Source organism: Patiria miniata, unplaced genomic scaffold (genome assembly GCF_015706575.1).
Source record: "Patiria miniata isolate m_02_andy unplaced genomic scaffold, ASM1570657v1 HiC_scaffold_19, whole genome shotgun sequence".
Classification (NCBI taxonomy): domain Eukaryota; kingdom Metazoa; phylum Echinodermata; class Asteroidea; order Valvatida; family Asterinidae; genus Patiria; species Patiria miniata.
Window position 1 is genome coordinate 15670945 of NW_024037057.1, and position 21187 is coordinate 15692131.

A 21187-nucleotide genomic window follows, 5' to 3' on the forward strand; every position below is an offset into this window, starting at 1 on the left:
CAGTATTTATAGTTTTTTATGAGATTAACATTTTAAACCCAACTTTTTCAAGACCCAACTCTAAAAGTTAGGTTTTTATACTATGAAAAGCATTTTCATATGAAGGGCATTTCATATCTAACCTTTGGTGACCTTCAAGAGGTCAATGAACTTTGTATGCCCTATTTTCAAATATTTATAAGATTTAATATTCAAAACTCCACATTTTTTATAACCCAAGTCTAAAAGTTGGCTCTTCGTGATATGAACAGAATTTTCTGATGTGTGAACATTCATATTTTACCCCTGGTGACCTTAATGAGGTCGATACACTTTGCATACCCTATTTGCCGCTATTTATCATATTTAATATTCCAAATGCCACTTTTTCATGACCCAAGTCTAAATAAATAAAAGGAAAGTGTATTTTAAGTATTATTCTACAGCATGTCATGTATTCAGACCACAAGGACAACTTTGTAAGGACCTCTGATCTCCATTTCCCTTTTTGAAGGGTAGACAGGGGCGCGACAGAATACAAGGGTTACATTGAGCAATAATCACAATCTAACAGTGACCAGTGGGCTTGGTAAAAAGGTTAAAAATATGGTGACCAAAGTCCATCTAGATACCACAGAGTGCAATAAGTACACAAGAGCGATTATTGTTAGACATTTGTACATATTACGTTTTAAAGAAAGTCCAACAGTCTTCTGTCCCAGTCGCAACATGTTGCGTCTTCCAATTGAAAAAGGAAAATGGAGGTCAGATGTCACACCAATTTTTTTTGTGGGCTTTGAATTCATAACATGACTGTATAATAATAGGGGCAATACCCTTCTTTTGCAAAATTGAGGCTTGGGTCACGAAAACAAGGTGATTGACGAATGAATATAAAAAATAGCAAAAAATAAGGTATATAAAGTTCATTGACCTATTAAAGGGTACTAAAGGTCAGATTATGATGTCCCCATATCTGGACATTCTTTTCATGTCACAAAGAGCCAACTTTTAAACTTCGGTCCTGAAATAGTTGGGTTTTGAATAATAAATGTTATAAATATCTGTAAATAGGGAATACACAGTTTATTGACCTTCTGAAGGTCACCAGAGGTCAGATATGAATCGCCCTACATATGAAACAAGAACTCATAGCATGAACACCTAAACTTTAGACTTGATCTTTAAAAAAATTGAGGTTTAAAGAGTTAATCATAATAACGACAACATATGTATACAAAGGTCATTGACCTCTGGAAGGTCACTTAAGGTCAATTTTTTTTTTTGCTTTCACATCTGATCTTTATTTTTATGGCCTGAAGACCTATGACAATGACTTGGGTCATAGGAAAATGGTGTTTCAAGAACAATTGTTATAAATAGTGTATGTAAGGTCATTGACCTCTCCAGGGTCACCAGAGGTCAAATATATGTCTCCACATCTGAAAATTTTCTTCACGGCATGAAGAACCAACATGCGAAGTTTCATGCTTTAGTCACAAAGTGCACAATCGTATCACTCAACAGCCCCACTATAATTGCGAAGCGATTTGAGACCGTTATGCACCGCTTTAGTAGCTGCGATAAACAAACTTTTCTAGCTAGACGATTACAGTTCTGACTTCTGTGAAATCTGGTTTCCATTACCTTTAATGGACTCTAAACCCTACACGTAACCTGCAACTGTCCAAATTATGCTCAATAATATATGCACAATATAACACATAAGTCCGCATTTCATAGAAACCGTACTTCACACTACATGGTCGTTGCCTGATGTTTGGGGGTATTTCTCTGAGTTAGTGGTTGTTTTTTTTTCCATTTCCCCCTGAGTTATCACCGTTCAAACATTTCTTTGCTCAGCCTAATTTTTTTGTTTTCAGGATCTGTGGAGCAGTGTGAAAATAACGAGGTATCAATCGTTTGTGACGACGTTAATACAATCGATGTGTTATATGCTTTATACGGACGGATTGGCATGGGTGTGGATGACGATATTTGCCCGGATGGGAACCTGAATTCCTGCGGTGATGAAACTACGTCACTTGAAACTGTGAAGAGCCGGTGCCAAGGAATGTCAACGTGCACTTTCACTGCTAGTAACGCTAACTTCGGTGGTGATCCATGCAATGGAATTGGGAAGTATCTTCGTGCTAACTTTCAATGCAAAGGTGCGGTTGTTTCTTACAATTCTCTTTCCATGTTTCCACCATTTGTCGTAAATTGTATTTGTTTAAGGGATTCAACTGACATGTGTTCACTTTGGCACTTGTTTACAACTTCGATGTTGTGGTCACTGGATGCAAACTCAAGGCAAACTGTTCCTTTCCCTACCGTTTGTGTATCTCTTGAATGTGGTTTGTGTAAAACGTGTTGACATAAACTGTTTAAGATTGACAATGTTTAATATATTGAAGTAATGCTCAAACCAAATAAAACCCCGAATTTACTAAAGCCTTCCCAATGGATATTTATGACCCATACCCACTGCTCTAACCCAATGCACATTTCACCACCTTACGTAAAAGCCACATAATAGCTTTTGAATAGTGATTCCTGAAACTCTTATTTTTTTCTAACCATAAATATTATGGATTTGAAAAGCAGGCTGATTATGCAGTTAGATTCACAATCGATTTCTTCCTAATGAGTGTGTTTCGCCGTGGTTAATCACTTATGCCCATTTTTATTTGACACGAATTTTGAAATAATATGTTCCTTTACTTTCACCATTTGACCATAGACCAGGATCCTCCGTCCATCGTGTGTCCATCCAACGTAAATTTCTACATCACCAATGATGAATCGTTTGCTTCCCGGCCATTTCCTACCAACTACAATGCTTCTGACAACTCTGGAAGTTACGATGTTATGATCTACGATACATACCCACTAGGGAGTGTCTTTCAGGGTCCCTTCACCCCTGGATCTCTGTACAACTTTTCTGTGAGTGCAAGCCCTTACACGTGGTACTATGTGGTTTCTGATGCGGCTGGGAACGAGGATAACTGCACTATACAGATCAATGCTGTGTTAGTCGGTAAGAGGCTTTCTTGACTCACTGCCATTACCAAAGACTGCTGCAGGTCATATGTTTGATCTCATTGGATAATTTAAGACCTTCATTGTCGACATGAGTCTACTAGTCATATCAAACGATATAAATACTTTACTTTAGCCCAGAAATCCATCTATGCCATGTATATATGTTTAGATATCTTACACGTGTTGCTTTGTTGGTAGCTGACTTCATTAAGAGAGGTACTAAGTTTTTTGGGAAAAGACCCAGGTAAACTTGGCATTAGTCTGACTATGCATGGGCTTACTATTGTTAAGATCTGAATTCTCCATTTGCACAAAACACATATATTAATGTGCATTAATCATATGAATATAATAGCTGGTATGGGTTATCAAGCTGCATGTTCATTTCGAAGTTTGGTCCATTTTATTTCTCGTATTTATTTTCCGTTTTAAATGCTAGTGCGCATTGCTTAAAAAAACCTTGCATCCAGCTGTTTGAGTGTTATTTTCTTCATCAACAAACAGAACAATGATTATTTTGAACGTCTTATTTCCGTAGCTGTTGCGCTGTCCTTCAATCTAAATTCACGGCATCTTCACGGGACAACACCCAGAAATTTTTTTTCTTCATTGCCCCTCCTCAGGGTATGACATACGCCGTAATCAGATGCAGTTTTGTACTGTTAGATACTGGGGGCCGGGGATGAACGCCCCTCCCCAGCCCTTCATTTACTTATTTTCAACGAAAATAGAACAAATAAATGTGTGTTATTTTGCTCGGGGCCTCTAGTGGCATATCCAGCATTTGAAAACTTCAAGAAGGCGCAAGAATCTCACAATGCTATAAAAAATGGGTACTAAAAGCAGAGCACAATGTAAATAAACTTTAGGGGTTAATTAGGTGTTTCAGAAGTCCGGAACATTACGGGAGTGTAATTTAATTTCATTCTTAACGGTTTTCAGGGGCAATATTATTGTCATGAAAAGTTACTCCGGCGGTCTTAAACAGAGTAATTAAAACCTCCCGAGCACACATTTATTCCCTTAGTAGTGTTGACGTTTATATTCTACTTAAATAAATGCTCTTTATTATTTCGAATAACATGCCTTGAGTAGCCCAATGGGGACGCTTTCCAGAGCTTATGGTGTCCCTTTAATGTGTGCATGGCCCCAATTCACGTTTATGCCCAAACCAAATAAAACCGCAAATTTGCCAACTGTATAATCCTCACGGGAATTTATGCCCCACACCCACTGCATAAACCAAATGAACATTTCCTCACCTTTGTAGAAGCCACATTAGCTACGGAATACTGATCTGTAAAACACTTATATTCACCAACCGTAAATATTATGCAATTTGTAATTCTTATTTATCAACCATAAATGTTATGTAATTTTGAATTCGGGCTTATATATGCCGTAAGACTCACAATCGATTTCTTCCCCTTTTCAAATTAAGTGTGTTGCACCTTGGTGAATATCTAATGGCACTTGTTGCGTGATATTTTTTGTTTGAAATGCGTTTTGAAATATTATTTTCCTTTCTTTCATTTCACCATTTGACCATAGACCAGGATCCTCCGTCCATCGTGTGTCCATCCAACGTAAATTTCTACATCAACAATGATGAATCGTTTGCTTCCCAGCCATTTCCTACCAACTACAATGCTTCTGACAACTCTGGAAGTTACGATGTTGTGATCTACGATACATACCCACTAGGGAGTGTCTTTCAGGGTCCCTTCACCCCTGGATCTCTGTACAACTTTTCTGTTAGTGCCAGCCCTTACACGTGGTACTATGTGGTTTCGGATGCTGCTGGGAACGAGGATAACTGCACTATACAGATCAATGCTGTATTAGTCGGTAAGAGGCTTTCTTGACTCACCGCCATTACCAAAGACTGCTGCAGGTCATATGTTTGATCTCATTGGATAATTTAAGACCTTCATTGTCGACATGAGTCTACTAGTCATATCAAACGATATCAATACTTTACTTTAGCCCAGAGTTCCATCTATGCCATGTATACATGTTTAGATATCTAACACGTGTTGCTTTGTTGGTAGCTGACTTCATTAAGAGAGGTACTAAGTTTTTTGGGAAAAGACCCAGGTAAACTTGGCATTAGTCTGACTATGCATGGGCTTACTATTGTTAGGATCTGAATTCTCCATTGGCACAAAACACATACATTAATGTGCATTAATCATATGAATATAATAGCTGGTATGGGTTATCAAGCTGCATGTTCATTTCGAAGTTTGGTCCATTTTATTTCTCGTATTTATTTTCCGTTTTAAATGCTAGTGCGCATTGCTTAAAAAAACCTTGCATCCAGCTGTTTGAGTGTTATTTTCTTCATCAACAAACAGAACAATGATCATTTTGAACGTCTTATTTCCGTAGCTGTTGCGCTGTCCTTCAATCTAAATTCACGGCATCTTCACGGGACAACACCCAGAATTTTTTTTCTTCATTGCCCCTCCTCAGGGTATGACATACGCCGTAATCAGATGCAGTTTTGTACTGTTAGATACTGGGGGCCGGGGATGAACGCCCCTCCCCAGCCCTTCATTTACTTATTTTCAAAGAAAATAGAACAAATAAATTTGTGTTATTTTGCTCGGGGCCTCTAGTGGCATATCCAGCATTTGAAAATCTTCAAGAAGGCGCAAGAATCTCACAATGCTATACAAAATGGGTACTAAAAGCAGAGCACAATGTAAATAAACTTTAGGGGTTAATTAGGTTATTCAGAAGTCCGGAACATTACGGGAGTGTAATTTAATTTCATTCTTAACGGTTTTTAGGGGCAATATTATTGTCATGAAAAGTTACTTCGGCGGTCTTAAACAGAGTAATTAAAACCTCCCGAGCACACATTTATTCCCTTAGTAGTGTTTGGCGTTTATATTCTACTTAAATAAATGCTCTTTATTATTTCGAATAACATGCCTTGAGTAGCCCAATGGGGACGCTTTCCAGAGCTTATAGTGTCCCTTTAATGTGTGCATGGCCCCAATTCACGTTTATACTAAGACCAAATAAAACCGCAAATTAAATTTGCCAACTGTATAATCCTCACGGGAATTTATACCCCACACCCACTGCATAAACCAAATGAACATTTGACTCACAATCGATTTCTTCCTCTTTTCAAATTAAGTGTGTTGCACCTTGGTGAATATCTAATGGCACTTGTTGCGTGATATTTTTTGTTTGAAATGCGTTTTGAAATATTATTTTCCTTTCTTTCATTTCACCATTTGACCATAGACCAGGATCCTCCGTCCATCGTGTGTCCATCCAACGTAAATTTCTACATCAACAATGATGAGTCGTTTGCTTCCCAGCCATTTCCTACCAACTACAATGCTTCTGACAACTCTGGAAGTTACGATGTTATGATCTACGATACATATCCACTAGGGAGTGTCTTTCAGGGTCCTTTCACCCCTGGATCTCTGTACAACTTTTCTGTTAGTGCCAGCCCTTACACGTGGTACTATGTGGTTTCGGATGCGGCTGGGAACGAGGAAAACTGCACTATACAGATCAATGCTGTATTAGTCGGTAAGAGGCTTTCTTGACTCACTGCCATTACCAAAGACTGCTGCAGGTCATATGTTTGATCTCATTGGATAATTTAAGACCTTCATTGTCGACATGAGTCTACTAGTCATATCAAACGATATAAATACTTTACTTTAGCCCAGAGTTCCATCTATGCCATGTATACATGTTTAGATATCTTACACGTGTTGCTTTGTTGGTAGCTGACTTCATTAAGAGAGGTACTGGGTTTTTAAGGAAAAGACCCAGGTAAACTTGGCATTAGTCTGACTATGCATGGGCTTACTATTGTTAGGATCTGAATTCTCCATTGGCACAAAACACATACATTAATGTGCATTAATCATATGAATATAATAGCTGGTATGGGTTATCAAGCTGCATGTTCATTTCGAAGTTTGGTCCATTTTATTTCTCGTATTTATTTTCCGTTTTTAAATGCTAGTGCGCATTGCTTAAAAAAACCTTGCATCCAGCTGTTTGAGTGTTATTTTCCTCATCAACAAACGGAACAATGATCATTTTGAACGTCTTATTTCCGTAGCTGTTGCGCTGTTCTTCAATCTAAATTCACGGCATCTTCACGGGACAACACCAAGAATTTTTTTTTCTTCATTGCCCCTCCTCAGGGTATGACATACGCCGTAATCAGATGCAGTTTTGTACTGTTAGATACTGGGGGCCGAGGATGAACGCCCCTCCCCAGCCCTCCATTTTCAAAGAAAATAGAACAAATAAATTTGTGTTATTTTGCTCGGGGCCTCTAGTGGCATATCCAGCATTTGAAAATCTTCAAGAAGGCGCAAGAATCTCACAATGTTATACAAAATGGGTACTAAAAGCAGAGCACAATGTAAATAAACTTTAGGGGTTAATTAGGTTATTCAGAAGTCCGGAACATTACGGGAGTGTAATTTAATTTCATTCTTAACGGTTTTCAGGGGCAATATTATTGTCATGAAAAGTTACTCCGGCGGTCTTAAACAGAGTAATTAAAACCTCCCGAGCACACATTTATTCCCTTAGTAGTGTTGACGTTTATATTCTACTTAAATAAATGCTCTTTATTATTTCGAATAACATGCCTTGAGTAGCCCAATGGGGACGCTTTCCAGAGCTTATAGTGTCCCTTTAATGTGTGCATGGCCCCAATTCACATTTATGCTCAAACCAAATAAAACCGCAAATTTGCCAACTGTATAATCCTCACGGGAATTTATACCCCACACCCACTGCATAAACCAAATGAACATTTGACTCACAATCGATTTCTTCCCCTTTTCAAATTAAGTGTGTTGCACGTTGGTGAATATCTAATGGCACTTGTTGCGTGATATTTTTTGTTTGAAATGCGTTTTGAAATATTATTTTCCTTTCTTTCATTTCACCATTTGACCATAGACCAGGATCCTCCGTCCATCGTGTGTCCATCCAACGTAAATTTCTACATCACCAATGATGAATCGTTTGCTTCCCAGCCATTTCCTACCAACTACAATGCTTCTGACAACTCTGGAAGTTACGATGTTATGATCTACGATACATACCCACTAGGGAGTGTCTTTCAGGGCCCCTTCACCCCTGGATCTCTGTACAGCTTTTCTGTAAGTGCCAGCCCTTACACGTGGTACTACGTGGCTTCGGATGCGGCTGGGAACGAGGATAACTGCACTATACAGATCAATGCTGTATTAGTCGGTACGAGGCTGTCTTGACTCGCTGCCATTACCAAAGACTGCTGCAGGTCATATGTTTGATCTCAATAGCCTCCTTCCAACACTCTGGAATCTTTCTTTTGTCCAGTATTTGATTGTAAAGTTTGGTTAGCTCCCTTACAGTTTCGCTGCCACCAATCTTTATGATGTCACTAGTGATGTCATCTGTTCCCGGAGCTTTGTTGTCTTTCATACCTTTAACAGCTGCTTCTACCTCTCTGTCTGTTATTTTTGGTAGGGCTGACTGGTCCGGTGACACTATCTTTGGCTTGGAGCCAGTACTCATCGAACTATACAGTTCCTCTTAGAAATCGGAACAGACATCTAGAATTTCTTGTCTAACATTTGTAATTGTACCATCTTTTTGTTTCAGCTGATGCATCCTGGTTTTCTTGCGATTCAGTTTATTGATGTGTTGTGCTCCTCTTCCACTTCTAAGAATAGATTCTATTTTTTTCCTTCTCCACATACTCCTTTGCCTCCTCTTCTATCTCACTGTTTTCACGAGCTCAGCATATTCAATCTTCTGAATCTTGGTTTTGTCCTGTATTTCCCTCAACTCCTTCCTCCTTCTATCCAGGTCTTCAATCACTTTGTCCTCTTTGGTGTTCTCCTTCTTCTGCTTTTCCTGTGGAGTAATTTCTGCTGCCACTTCCATCACAGTATCAGAGATGATTTTATAGCTTTCATCTATCCCAGCGTTCTCTATATCAAGACACTCAAAGCGATTCCCGAGTTCAAGCTGGAAATCCTGGCTTCTCTCTCTCAGTTTTAAGATGTTAATCCTGCTCTTTTTCTCTTTTTTAATGACCTTCAGTCTGGCAAGTTTTTTGTTGAGATGTATATTAGCCCTAACCATTCTGTGGTCACTTCCAATGTCCACTTTTGTGATGACTTCGCAATTCTTGATGATACCTTTTTGGCTGCTGAGAATGAAGTCTATTTGATTTCTTGTGTTGCAATTCGGGCTTTCCCACGTCCAGTACCGGTTTATGTTTTTCTTAAAGAAGGTATTTGCTATCGATTACTTGTGTTGAGCTGCAAATTCAAGTAACACATCTCCTCTTTTATTTCTCTATCCATATCCAAATTTTCCAAGGATGTTCTCTTCTTTTGGCTGACATTCACCGTCTTTGGCATCTTCCATTACAATGGTGTACTTAGATTTGTTTCCTTCTATTGCCTTACTTATATCTTCATAAAAAGCTTCCACAGCTTCGTCATCATAATCACTGGTAGGTGCATATACTTGAATTATGCATAGCTGATCTTTGCCAGACAGCTGGAGGTTGAGTGTAACTACTCTGTTTGAGTAACTTTTTATTTCTTTCACATAGTCTGTAATTCTTGGATGGATTAGGAATCCAACTCCTTTGGCATTTTGTCCTCTTCCGTCTTTCCATGAAGTATAACCAAATTCCACCCTGTAACTCCTCAATTCCCTGGCCTTCCCTTTTTGTTTCCGCTAATCCAATTACATCCCATTTAAATTCTTTGAGCTCATCTAGTAATGTTTCTAACACTTCCTCCGTTCTTAGGGTTCTAGTGTTGTAGGTGCAGACATTTAGGTTAGGTTGTCCAGGCATGTTACCCTTTTCAATCTTGGAGCTTCCCTTTGGCTTTGGCTTCAAGACGTCATTTGGGGCATTATGACTAGGCAATTTACAGCTGCTCCATGTCCGAGAGCTGCGCCCATTTTGGCCCTGGGCTCTACGGCCTTTAACTTATCTACTTTCCATTATCATGAAGGTTTATAGCCGGTTGTCCCCACTCTCTACATACTATATTACGTGCTAATACTACTCTATCAACACTAGCATGCACTACTGAGCTACAAGCGAACGGTCTCCTCCTTGTATGGTCCATCACATAATGTGATAAGAGAATTCAGGTTTCTTTTTATTCCACCCCAAATCCCATACACTTTGTACACGTTTTCTAACCGGGCCGTTTTGAACCTTAAACAAACTTGTATTCTAATGAAACCTAAACTATACTTCACAATATTGATTGTGTTGAAACTTGGTGGCTGGAAATGTGGAAACATGTACATTTAATAGGTCGCCACATGTCACTTGATTACGTCTTATGACGTCGCTTAAATGTTTATGTATAGCACATCCCGGTCTAGGAACATACCAACTTTCAACCCAATCGGACCTGTAGTTCAAATTACAGTGTACTTCCGGTTTCAACCCGAAAAGGGAAGGGCCACGTGATTTTTCTCACAAAAAGTGAGAACGAGAATTCTGATTGGGTTGAAACTGTGTAAATACATTGCAACGGACGTGTTGAAGATGACAATTATGGTATGTTCATCTATACGTGATCCACGACATTTTTAATTTTTTTTTGATTTCTTTCATGTGTTTTGCTAGCATAACTCTTGACCAATAGTTAGCTACTCTTAATCAGGTGGAACAATGCCGCTGTGGTTTCTTTTTTCAATAATTTGTGAAAATATCACTTTTTCTTCGTTTACAGAGTCAACGTTCTCAACGAACCAGCCATCCTCTCCCTATTCAACTGAAGTGCCTCAGGTTTCAACTGAGTCTACCATCGGAGGTTTGTGAATTATGGTTATTGAATCTAGTTTTATTCCATCACTAGTTGGTAAGCCTTTGAAGTCATGTCCTATTGTTCACTTAATTTTTGTTAAAGTCATCTTAGTGCAAGTGTGATTGTGTCCAATTCAAATTGGACTACTTGCCCGAAAACACGTTTTATTTGTGACAAAATCAGGCAACAATGGGTAGCACTAATAACGGCCGGATGTTCTTTCTGCTTGCTAATACTACTCTATCAACACTAGCATGCACTACTGAGCTACAAGCGAACGGTCTCCTCCTTGTATGGTCCATCACATAATGTGATAAGAGAATTCAGGTTTCTTTTTATTCCACCCCAAATCCCATAGACTTTGTACACGTTTTTTAACCGGACCGTTTTGAACCTTAAACAAACTTGTATTCTAATGAAACCTAAACTATACTTCACAATATTGATTGTGTTGAAACTTGGAGGCTGGAAATGTGGAAATATGTACATTTAATAGGTCGTCACATGTCACTTGATTACGTCTTATGACGTCACTTAAATGTTCATGTATAGCACATCCCGTTCTAGGAACATACCAACTTTCAACCCAATCGGACCTGTAGTTCAAATTACAGTGTACTTCCGGTTTCAACCCGAACGGGAAGGGCCACATGATGTTTATCACAAAAAGTGAGAACGAGAATTCTGATTGGGTTGAAACTGTGTAAATACATTGTAAGGGACGTGTTGAAATGACAATTATGGTAAGTTCATCTATACGTGATCCATGACATTTTTTTTTAAATTTCTTTCTTGTCTTTTGCTAGCATAACTCTTGAACAATAGTTAGCTACTCTTAATAAGGTGGAACAATGCCACTGTGGTTTCTTTTTTCAATAATTTGTGAAAATATCACTTTTTCTTCATTGACAGAGTCAACGTTCTCAACGAACCAGCCATCCTCTCCCTATTCAACTGAAGTGCCTCAGGTTTCAACTGAGTCTGCCATCGGAGGTTTGTGAATTACGGTTATTGAATCTAGTTTTATTCCATCACTAGTTGGTAAGCCTTTGAAGTCATGTCCTATTGTTCACTTAATTTTTGTTAAAGTCATCTTAGTGCAAGTGTGATTGTGTCCAATTCAAATTGGACTACTTGCCCGAAAACACGTTTTATTTGTGACATTGTTAGTCAAAATCAGGCAACAATGGGTAGCACTAATAACGGCCGGATTTTCTTTCTGCTTGTACGAATTGTTATATTCGTGGTGGGTTTTCATAAGTAACAAAATCCTCTCCATATGCAATCGCAATTTTACTTTCTCTTTATATTTAATTGTTGTCTATGTATTTTTCTGTTAATAAAAGAATCATTATCGTCAACAAATCAGCCATTCCTCCCACCCGGAGCCGGTTGTCCCCACACTCTACATGCTATATTACGTGCTAGTACTACTCTATCAACACTAGCATGCACTACTGAGCTACAAGCGAACGGTCTCCTCCTTGTATGGTCCATCACATAATGTGATAAGAGAATTCAGGTTTCTTTTTATTCCACCCCAAATCCCATACACTTTGTACACGTTTTAACCGGGCCATTTTGAACCTTAAACAAACTTGTATTCTATTGAGACCTAAACTATGTGAAAACCGCATAGTGAGTTCGTGTCCCGAAGAATGACGTCATGATAACGTCATCATGGGTCACGTGAGGTCATCTTAAATGTGCAAACTTCAAAACCCTATATCTAAAGCACTATCAGTCCAATTGGGTTGAAACTCGGTATGTAGGTAGACCGGGAAGTGTTATAGGTAAAAATTGAAGTGACGTCAATATGGCGTCACCACGTATTAAACTACAAGCAATTAAAGATTTATAGATTTAATCTTTGAAAATCAATATGAAATCAACCGTGAAACACCTGAACTTGAATTTTGTAAAAATGGATAGAATAATCCAGGATCTTTATTTTATCTCCTGCGATTGGGTATGTAGGTAGGCCGGGATGTGTTATAGATAAAAAGGTGACGTCATCATGACGTCATCATGTGATTTTATATCGACTTTTAAAGTTTTGAAGATTATCACCATTTCTCGCAAGCCCAACATGCTAAATTCAAAAAAAAAATTGCATAAGGTTTGTTAGGTAATAGTCATCTGCACCAAAGTTTTTGAAAAATGTGTGAAATCATGATGACGTCATCAAAATTCGATTTTTCAAAACACATATAAGGGTAAGTTTGATTGTGTTGAAACTTGGTGGCTGGAAATGTGGAAACATGTACATTTAATAGGTCGTCACATGTCACTTGATTACGTCTTATGACGTCACTTAAATGTTCATGTATAGCACATCCCGTTCTAGGAACATACCAACTTTCAACCCAATCGGACCTGTAGTTCAAATTACAGTGTACTTCCGGTTTCAACCCGAACGGGAAGGGCCACGTGATGTTTATCACAAAAAGTGAGAACGAGAATTCTGATTGGGTTGAAACTGTGTAAATACATTGTAAGGGACGTGTTGAAGATGACAATTATGGTAAGTTCATATATACGTGATCCATGAGGTGGAACAATGCCACTGTGGTTTCTTTTTCCAATTATTTGTGAAAATATCACTTTTTCTTCATTGACAGAGTCAACGTTCTCAACGAACCAGCCATCCTCTCCCTATTCAACTGAAGTGCCTCAGGTTTCAACTGAGTCTGCCATCGGAGGTTTGTGAATTATGGTTATTGAATCTAGTTTTATTTCATCACTAGTTGGTAAGCCTTTGAAGTCATGTCCTATTGTTCACTTAATTTTTGTTAAAGTCATCTTAGTGCATGTGTGATTGTGTCCAATTCAAACATGTTTTATTTGTGACATTGTTAGTCGAAATCAGGCGAAAATGGGTGGCACTAATAACGGCCGAATTTTCTTTCTGCTTTTACAAATTGTTACATTCGTGGTGGTTTTTCATAAGTAACAAAATCCTCTTCATATGCAATCGCAATTTTACTTTCTCTTTATATTTAATTGTTGTCTATGTATTTTTCTGTTAATAAAAGAATCATTATCGTCAACAAATCAGCCATTCTCTACGAAGTTAACTGAAATGCCATCATCACAGTCTGCCAGTAAGTCACCTTTTAAAATGATTTTTAACGATTTTTTGGTATTCGTGGTGGCTTTTCATTAGTTACCTACGCAATCTTCATATGCAATCGCAATTTTACTTTCTCTTTATATTTAATTGTTGTTTGTGTATTTTTCTTTTAATGAAAGAATCTTTATCGTCAACAAATCAGCCATTTTCTACGAAATTCACTCAAATGCCCGAGGATTCATCAACAGAGTCTGCCTTTAAGTTACATTTTTAAATGATTTTTTTTTAACAATGTTTTTGTCACTTCCTTTAGTGTACCAAATTGTGTTTGCGGCACCTCTTTAGCCAGAGCAAATGGTTATTGCATCTTCCAAGAACTTTATTTTATATTTTTGTTAATGATTTATGCAGTTGTTTCTCGTATTAATAATGCTGTCACCGATGAAACAAATTTCCGAAAAGTTCAATGAAAGACGATTAATAACATTGACATTAAGTGTATTATTGTATTTAAAAAAAAAAAATTACTGCTGGAATGCTGTCACTTAAATTGCAGGTACTATTGTAATGCTCGAATTTCTAAAACAAAATCTGACTCAATTGGAGTGAGGGAAAACAAAATCTGACTCAATTGGAGTGAGGGCGGGATTAATTCGGGTTAAAAAAAAAAAAACCTTGGATGAGTTAATCCTGCAGAGTCTACCTTCGGAGGTTTGTGACTGATGGTTTTAAATTCAGTTTTATTTATATTACTTTATTGTTTATTAACTTTTTTTCAGTACGACTGTTTCCAATTAGAATCAGTCTACCCACCCGGAGTTAAATTCTATTTGTTAATTTGTTCAAACGTGGTGTGGTTAAAATTTAATGAACTTCTACCACGCACTTGCCGAGATTGTTAAGTGATAAAGTTTGCCTGTTACTGCCAAAGCTTACTAAGTTACGTTGAGTTGAGGATTAAAATAAACTAAATGTACAATTAATGTTGCCGAGATCGCTGTAGTTGTTGATCGCTGAAGTAGCGCGGAGTGTCTGTGTCCACGTTGGTAGCGCTTCGCGTTTGTATACTGCTGTTACGTAATAAACTATTTAAAGGAAAAGAAAAGAAAAGGGGCGCGTCTTCTGCACACAACGAACTCTTTTATTTGCCACGTACCAGTCTAGATCTTATGCTGGGACCATTGAATAAAAAAGGGAGGAATTCACTACATTCGCCTTTGTTTCTAATTGTTTGCACTTCTACCTTTTTCTTTAATAAATTGACTTGTATTGTGTGTAATTATAAATAATCATCATCAACAAATCAACCAATATCTCTAGTCTGCACCGAATGCCCCAGATCTCGTCACAGGGTTTTTCTGTCATTGACGTATTAATTTCCCAGGACACTTCCATTTTATTGACTGAATGGTGTGTTTGTGGCGGCAGTACGTCAGAAGATTCTGGCTTTTAATACACAAAATCCCACTGATTTCAAAGATCAAAGTACGTGTCATCCTCAGTCACAACGCTGACATGTGCCTATGTTTCAATATAATTATAGACAAGATTCATTATATTACATTTGTATTTTAAACCCCAATTTCCTTACGTTCCCAGTCAAGTGTTATCACTGTAATGTGGAAACTTGTTCATTGCATCAAGCCTTTGGTCGTATTATGTGTTGGCTATTCAACCCCAGTCACAGACAAACTGAATCTTGTACTTTGAATCCTCAACCACGCCCTCCCCCATGGACACTTCTGGATCCGACACTTTTTTCCAGAATAAAGTGAATCTTACAGAAACATTGAAATTATTAAATAAAGTTGAAAAGTTGAAAAATTTACAAGACTGGGAAGGCTAAACATTTTGTATTCATTTGTTTGTATTTTTTGTTCGCCTTCAGCTACTGAGTCATCTTTCTCAACCAACCAACCAATCTCTACAGCATCGACTGAAATGCCTCAAGCTTCCTCAACAGAGCTTTCCCTCGAAGGTTGGTGAATCACTTCACAAGTTGATTATGTAAACTTATTTATTACACTCATCTCCACACACAGTGCAATTGAAAACTTTTTAAGAGGAAATTGCATTTAATTTTTACTAAGAAAAGTAAATTGCAAAGAATCATCAACGGGACGAAGTTTTGACAATCGAATTTGACCTTCCTATGTCTTGATATGCTCGATTATTTTTACATTCTGTTGTTCTTTACTCCTAGATCAATCGTTGAATTAATATATAATTTCCGATTCGATATGTCTCTGAAAAACCTCAATCAAATGTGTTTATCCATGTGTGGTTCAAACGAGTTTGTTTTGTTTTTATTTATTGCAGATATTAGATCCACAACACATTTTTCCTCTTCTTCAGAGATGTCGAGTCGTGGGTTCAGTACCGAGCCAGTAACGGGTATGTGTAGATAGTTTTTAATGAGATTAACAAACGTATAATGTCATGCAGACATTCAGATCTAAGGAATAGTTCAAGAAATGTTTGGGTTTTTTTCTTTACGATTGTGTACCATTGATGCAACCAATCAATGCGATATTTGCATATAAGGCCAAAAAAAAATATTCGGTCTCTGGTCAGACCAAAGTTCCGGAATTGACGCGGCCACGCGGCTTTTTTTTTTTTTTTTTTTTTGCTTTTTTTTTTCTTCAAACTTGGATTGTACAGAAGAGGTGGGGTACTATTTTGCTTTTTTGGTGTCCTCATGTACATTGGTGTCCTCCATAATTTGCCTTGGTGCTTTCGATCATTTGCCTTGGTGCAATTTCCCATTCCTTGGTGCTCTTTGGTTAAAAAAAACTTGAGGAGGTGCGGAAATAGAGGGCGCTGTTGGAGCTACCGCGGAACATTTTGGAAAAAAAAGATCGACGCGCATGATTAAAATCGACGCGCGCGCTTACCAGGGACCGATTTTTTTTTTTTTGGCCTAATAATAAATATTTTGTTCACATATATAAACATTTGCCAATGTCTTTGGACATTCTTTTCAATCCAAAGTGAATCAACTATTTCAATTTACAATCTATGTTTTTGGCTGAAACTCAACATAGCACGGATATCGTTGGAGTCTTTATCATACATAACGTTTTTTTGTGATTATCATTTGCATTACTCTGCAAAACCCGTAATTGGAATTCTATTTTATTTTTAATTAACATCATGTTTATAGCATCGAGACATCTATAATAGTAATTACATACCCGTGACATTTTTTTTGAACAACAAGCCGTCCTTGATGAAACTTATTATAACAATTTACAGAACATCCAGTATTGACACAATTCTTTTCTACGGAAATGATATCCGTCACTGAATTTAGGGTCAACGAGGCTACACTATTTCATTTTTCTGTTTTAAATTCTGAAAGTCTAGCAGGACAGTTTTTTTAATGTTACCTTTTGCATTCGTGAGTTTTTGCCAAAAGAGTGGCAAATCGGTCAAACATATCGGACACATATTTATTTTAATTTTCTTTGGTAGGACAGAAAAACATTTTGATTGATTTGCACAGATTGCAAACCTCGTGCATCACAACAGCTGCATGTTTGATGTTTGAGTTCCTTGATGTTGTGTCATAACAAAGAAAGCATCTTCAGAACCAAGAACTTGTGTATGTATCACTCATGCCGCGCCTGAAATCATTCCTGCATATTCTGTCTCTACATCATCAAATCGCTGAATCATCAAATGTGTATAATTGTAATGATATTATAATGTGACTGACTTTTTTTGTTTCCACAGCACAAACTCATTTTTCTACGACATTGCTCGCCACTGAATCATCGACCGCTCCCATGCCAGGTATTCATTGTGTTATTTAATGTGCAGATTATATACGTTTGTATCATTTCTGGTTCCCCAAAATCACACCTTAAAGCTAAATCTTCGAAAACAGGGACGTGAAACTATTTTATTTTAATATAGGCTATACCATAATTCGCAAAACCTCACCAAAACATTATAAAAGCACAAATTGTTAGTCTGAAGTTAAAATTTTAATTATTCCGCTGCAAGACATCGGAACTATGATAAGTGACGTAAAAATATAGTTCAAATTAAAGGGTTACATCAACTGAAATAAGGCGTTTTATAATATTTTTTTCAAACATCTCAGTTGCATGATATCCAAGGAGTATCGTGTATTTACAGAAGAATGTTGAAAACTTTGGATTGATCGTGAACATATTTATCTTGCCTCGTTTTTATTCCCTAATGCTGAATAAACTAATGCCATCGGATCATGATTCAGAACAGTACAAGAAACTTTTCGTACGTGGAGTGGTCTGAAATTATGACTAAGGCTAATACATCACGATTTTCAAGAGTCCACAATGTCGTGCCTCCAAATTCCATTGCGTGATAACTTCACGAAACTGCCGATTTTCAATGTATAGTCGGTTGCATTTACAATCTGAGCATTGCTTTAAATCAGCAAATTTATCGATAATTTGTACTTTTTGTGAACGTCTTTGCAGTTGGTATGGAATTTAGCATTCAGCTTCGAATCCTTGATGTGGATGGTGAACCAGCTGTCTTTACTACTGAACACAACGATAAGAACTCGCTGGTGTTCCGGGCTCTCTCGGCAGCAGTTCGTATCGCGGTAATCAAAACATTCTTGTCTACAGATCAGTTTTAAATGTTATTACTTTTATACCTTCTTTGTTGTTTTTAACATTTATACTAATCGCCACCACGAGCGGAAAACAACAATCCCTATTAATTGTTGATATAAATAACTTGAACTCATCAATATAATACCATTCCTGTACAATGTTCGCATCTTCATCTAGTTTTCATTAGTGTTATTTTATTATCACAATTATTCTTGTTAAGAGAAATAAACTAATATAAAACAAAACAAAAGTTAAAGACCTGAACTGTTATAATTTCTTTTTATAATTTAATAACTGAATATAACATTACGGGTGCACTGTGTATTACGTTTTATGTCGATATTACATTATAGGAACATTATTTGTCGTATTTTTTATTTTTTATTTTTTTTTTAGATTCTTAGAAGTCTCCAAGGGTCAGGAAGGACCTCTGACGTCTTAGAATTCGAAATGACGTCGGTTTTGAATGGCAGTCTTGTGGTGAATGGTGTTGCCAGATTCCCACTCAACTCCGCAGTCGATAGTGACATCATACGGGATGTGCTGCATACTAATATGATGGACAACAATGGAAGAGTTGAAAATTCTCTCTTGATTGATCCGCTGGCAACTGTTGTAACAAGTACGGTATAGTAAAGTAAAGTCCCCGTATAAGAAATGTACCTGTGCTGAGTTTAAATAGGTAAATTATAGTTGGTTTACACACTATAGTTTTTGTGCACAGGTACTACTTATGATTTGGGGCAAATGTTATTGCTTAAACAGGGAGGTATTGAAATTATCAGGGACAGCCTTGTTTTGTACATGTTTGCAATTATCTTTTTATGAAAAAAAATCACGTGCATAGGCATACATTATTATAATTTTTTCACCCGTGTGTGTCCAAAAATGATCGGGATTGGCAGGGGAGGACATGAACAATACAGTTACCCACAATCGTTCGTTTTATGCAGATGTTTCAGAGCATAGATTATGAAGAATCCTGGATGAGTGATGTCCTTGCCCGTGCGTGGGAAATTGGGTTGATGGCCCGTTTGCAATGTGCTTCAGGCATTGGATACACCGCGTACATTTTTTCTTACCATTTAACACACCAAAGAGGGGATGACGACAAATCATAGTAGTGTTATAACTTGTGTGATTATGTTAATATACCGTACGCTCACGTCTATTAAGCACGGCGCACACAAGGCCGTGCAGGCAAAGGATTTAAAAAGACAGAATTGAATGTAAAAATCACTAAGACACGCTAAAAGTGTATGTATGAATTTGGCGAACCAGAATGAGGACTTTGGGTTGCCCAATCCATGATAAAAACCAACTTTTTTAAAAGTATTTATCCAATTACGTACGCTTGTAAGTGTACAAGAAATACTTTTAACAGTGTAAGTTTCTTTAAAATCATTACCGTTATATATTGTCTACACCACAGATCCCACGGAGGACTGCCCAGCATACCACTGTCAAAATAATGGTAGCTGTGAACAGCAAGGAAGCTTTCCGGACTATACGTACACTTGCAGGTATTCCTGTTACACGCTGTGCTCTGCTGGGCATGCTTAATACATTAATAATCATTTAACTGTCAAATCAAAGTTAGTGCTAATTCTCAACTTTTTTTGATAGAAACGCACAATTAATTGAAAATATGGCAGAAAAATATCTGGTAAGCATACATCTTTGACATCAGGATGACCTCGTCAATTTTGCATTAAAATCCCATTTTTTAAACAAATTTATCAATAAGCCAATCAATCTTAATGGTCACATTTCATATAACGTAATATTATTGCTATGGTGGTAAATTAAAAAAAATAAAACTGTAATTATTTCTCACACTTGTCTTGATATTCAGGTGCATGGAAGGTTTATCTAGCAGCCTTTGTGAAGTTTCAGGTAAATTATTTCCCCCTGTTTTCCTATACTTTGCAATATGCAAGTGTTTTTTTGTTTTGTTATTTACTGACCTCTTCATTTGGTTTCCACTGGTAACCTTTTCCAACCTGCAAACAATACAAACTTTACAACTCCACCCACCTAGCGAGTACAGTACAAAAGTAACTAGTAAATACAAAAAAGTGCACCAGCAGAATATACTACTTACCAACAATTACAGTTTATTAGTTTCAATGAAATGCACCGTTTTTATCTATTTTGGTTGTTCGTAAAGTTTGTGTTTTCTTTTTCTAATTTTGGGAGTATCAGGGGAAGCTGGTAATGGCGGAGTTATCGCCATTGTTGCCATCGTTGGCGTTTTAGTTCTTCTTGTCATTTTTGCACTGGTCGTCGCGTGCGCTTCTTTGGCTAATCAGGCTTCAAAACGGAACTCGCGACCTTCTGAATACAGAGAGCAGGTATAGTGGCCATTACAAAGCCGTTTGCATACCTTCATTGAGAAGAAAAAGTATAGGTGTGAATAAATGCCCGTAGTTTGAACAAATATAAGAGTACAACTTGTATTTAAAGTGTATTTCTAGTATACTATATGTAGATTCGCAAAGCAGTAATCTTTTCTATTTTTTTTTACATATCATAATCCTTCCAGACTGTCCTTTACACTTCACACCTAACGGTTTCTGATTTCTCGTTTTCCACTATAGAACCAAGATTCCCTATATCAAGACCCGAATTTCACATTGCCGTACATC

At 37.4% G+C, this 21187-nt stretch overlaps 1 protein-coding gene across 1 annotated transcript; it reads left to right on the forward strand.

Moving 5' to 3' along the window:
• The first annotated feature begins 1777 nt into the window (after positions 1-1777).
• On the forward strand, positions 1778-20899 carry LOC119725484 (hyalin-like). Its single transcript, XM_038196891.1, has 16 exons — positions 1778-2150; positions 2723-3019; positions 4576-4872; positions 6286-6582; positions 7984-8280; positions 10782-10862; positions 11769-11849; positions 13478-13558; positions 13892-13960; positions 15818-15907; positions 16249-16323; positions 18399-18526; positions 18936-19161; positions 19972-20062; positions 20395-20435; positions 20739-20899. Exons 1-16 carry the CDS (start codon positions 1958-1960, stop codon positions 20897-20899), a joined length of 2505 nt encoding a protein of 834 aa, XP_038052819.1. The 5' UTR covers positions 1778-1957.
• Positions 20900-21187: the final 288 nt, after the last annotated feature.

What these genes read in the sequence shown, in the direction of transcription:
- LOC119725484 (XM_038196891.1), top strand. Translation starts at nt 1,958, where the DNA reads ATGGGTGTGGATGACGATATTTGCCCGGATGGGAACCTGAATTCCTGC. An exon ending in GCCATCATCACAGTCTGCCA is followed by an intron (nt 13,961 to 15,817) that starts GTAAGTCACCTT and finishes GTTCGCCTTCAG; the next exon opens with CTACTGAGTCATCTTTCTCA. An exon ending in CAGTACCGAGCCAGTAACGG is followed by an intron (nt 16,324 to 18,398) that starts GTATGTGTAGAT and finishes ACGTCTTTGCAG; the next exon opens with TTGGTATGGAATTTAGCATT.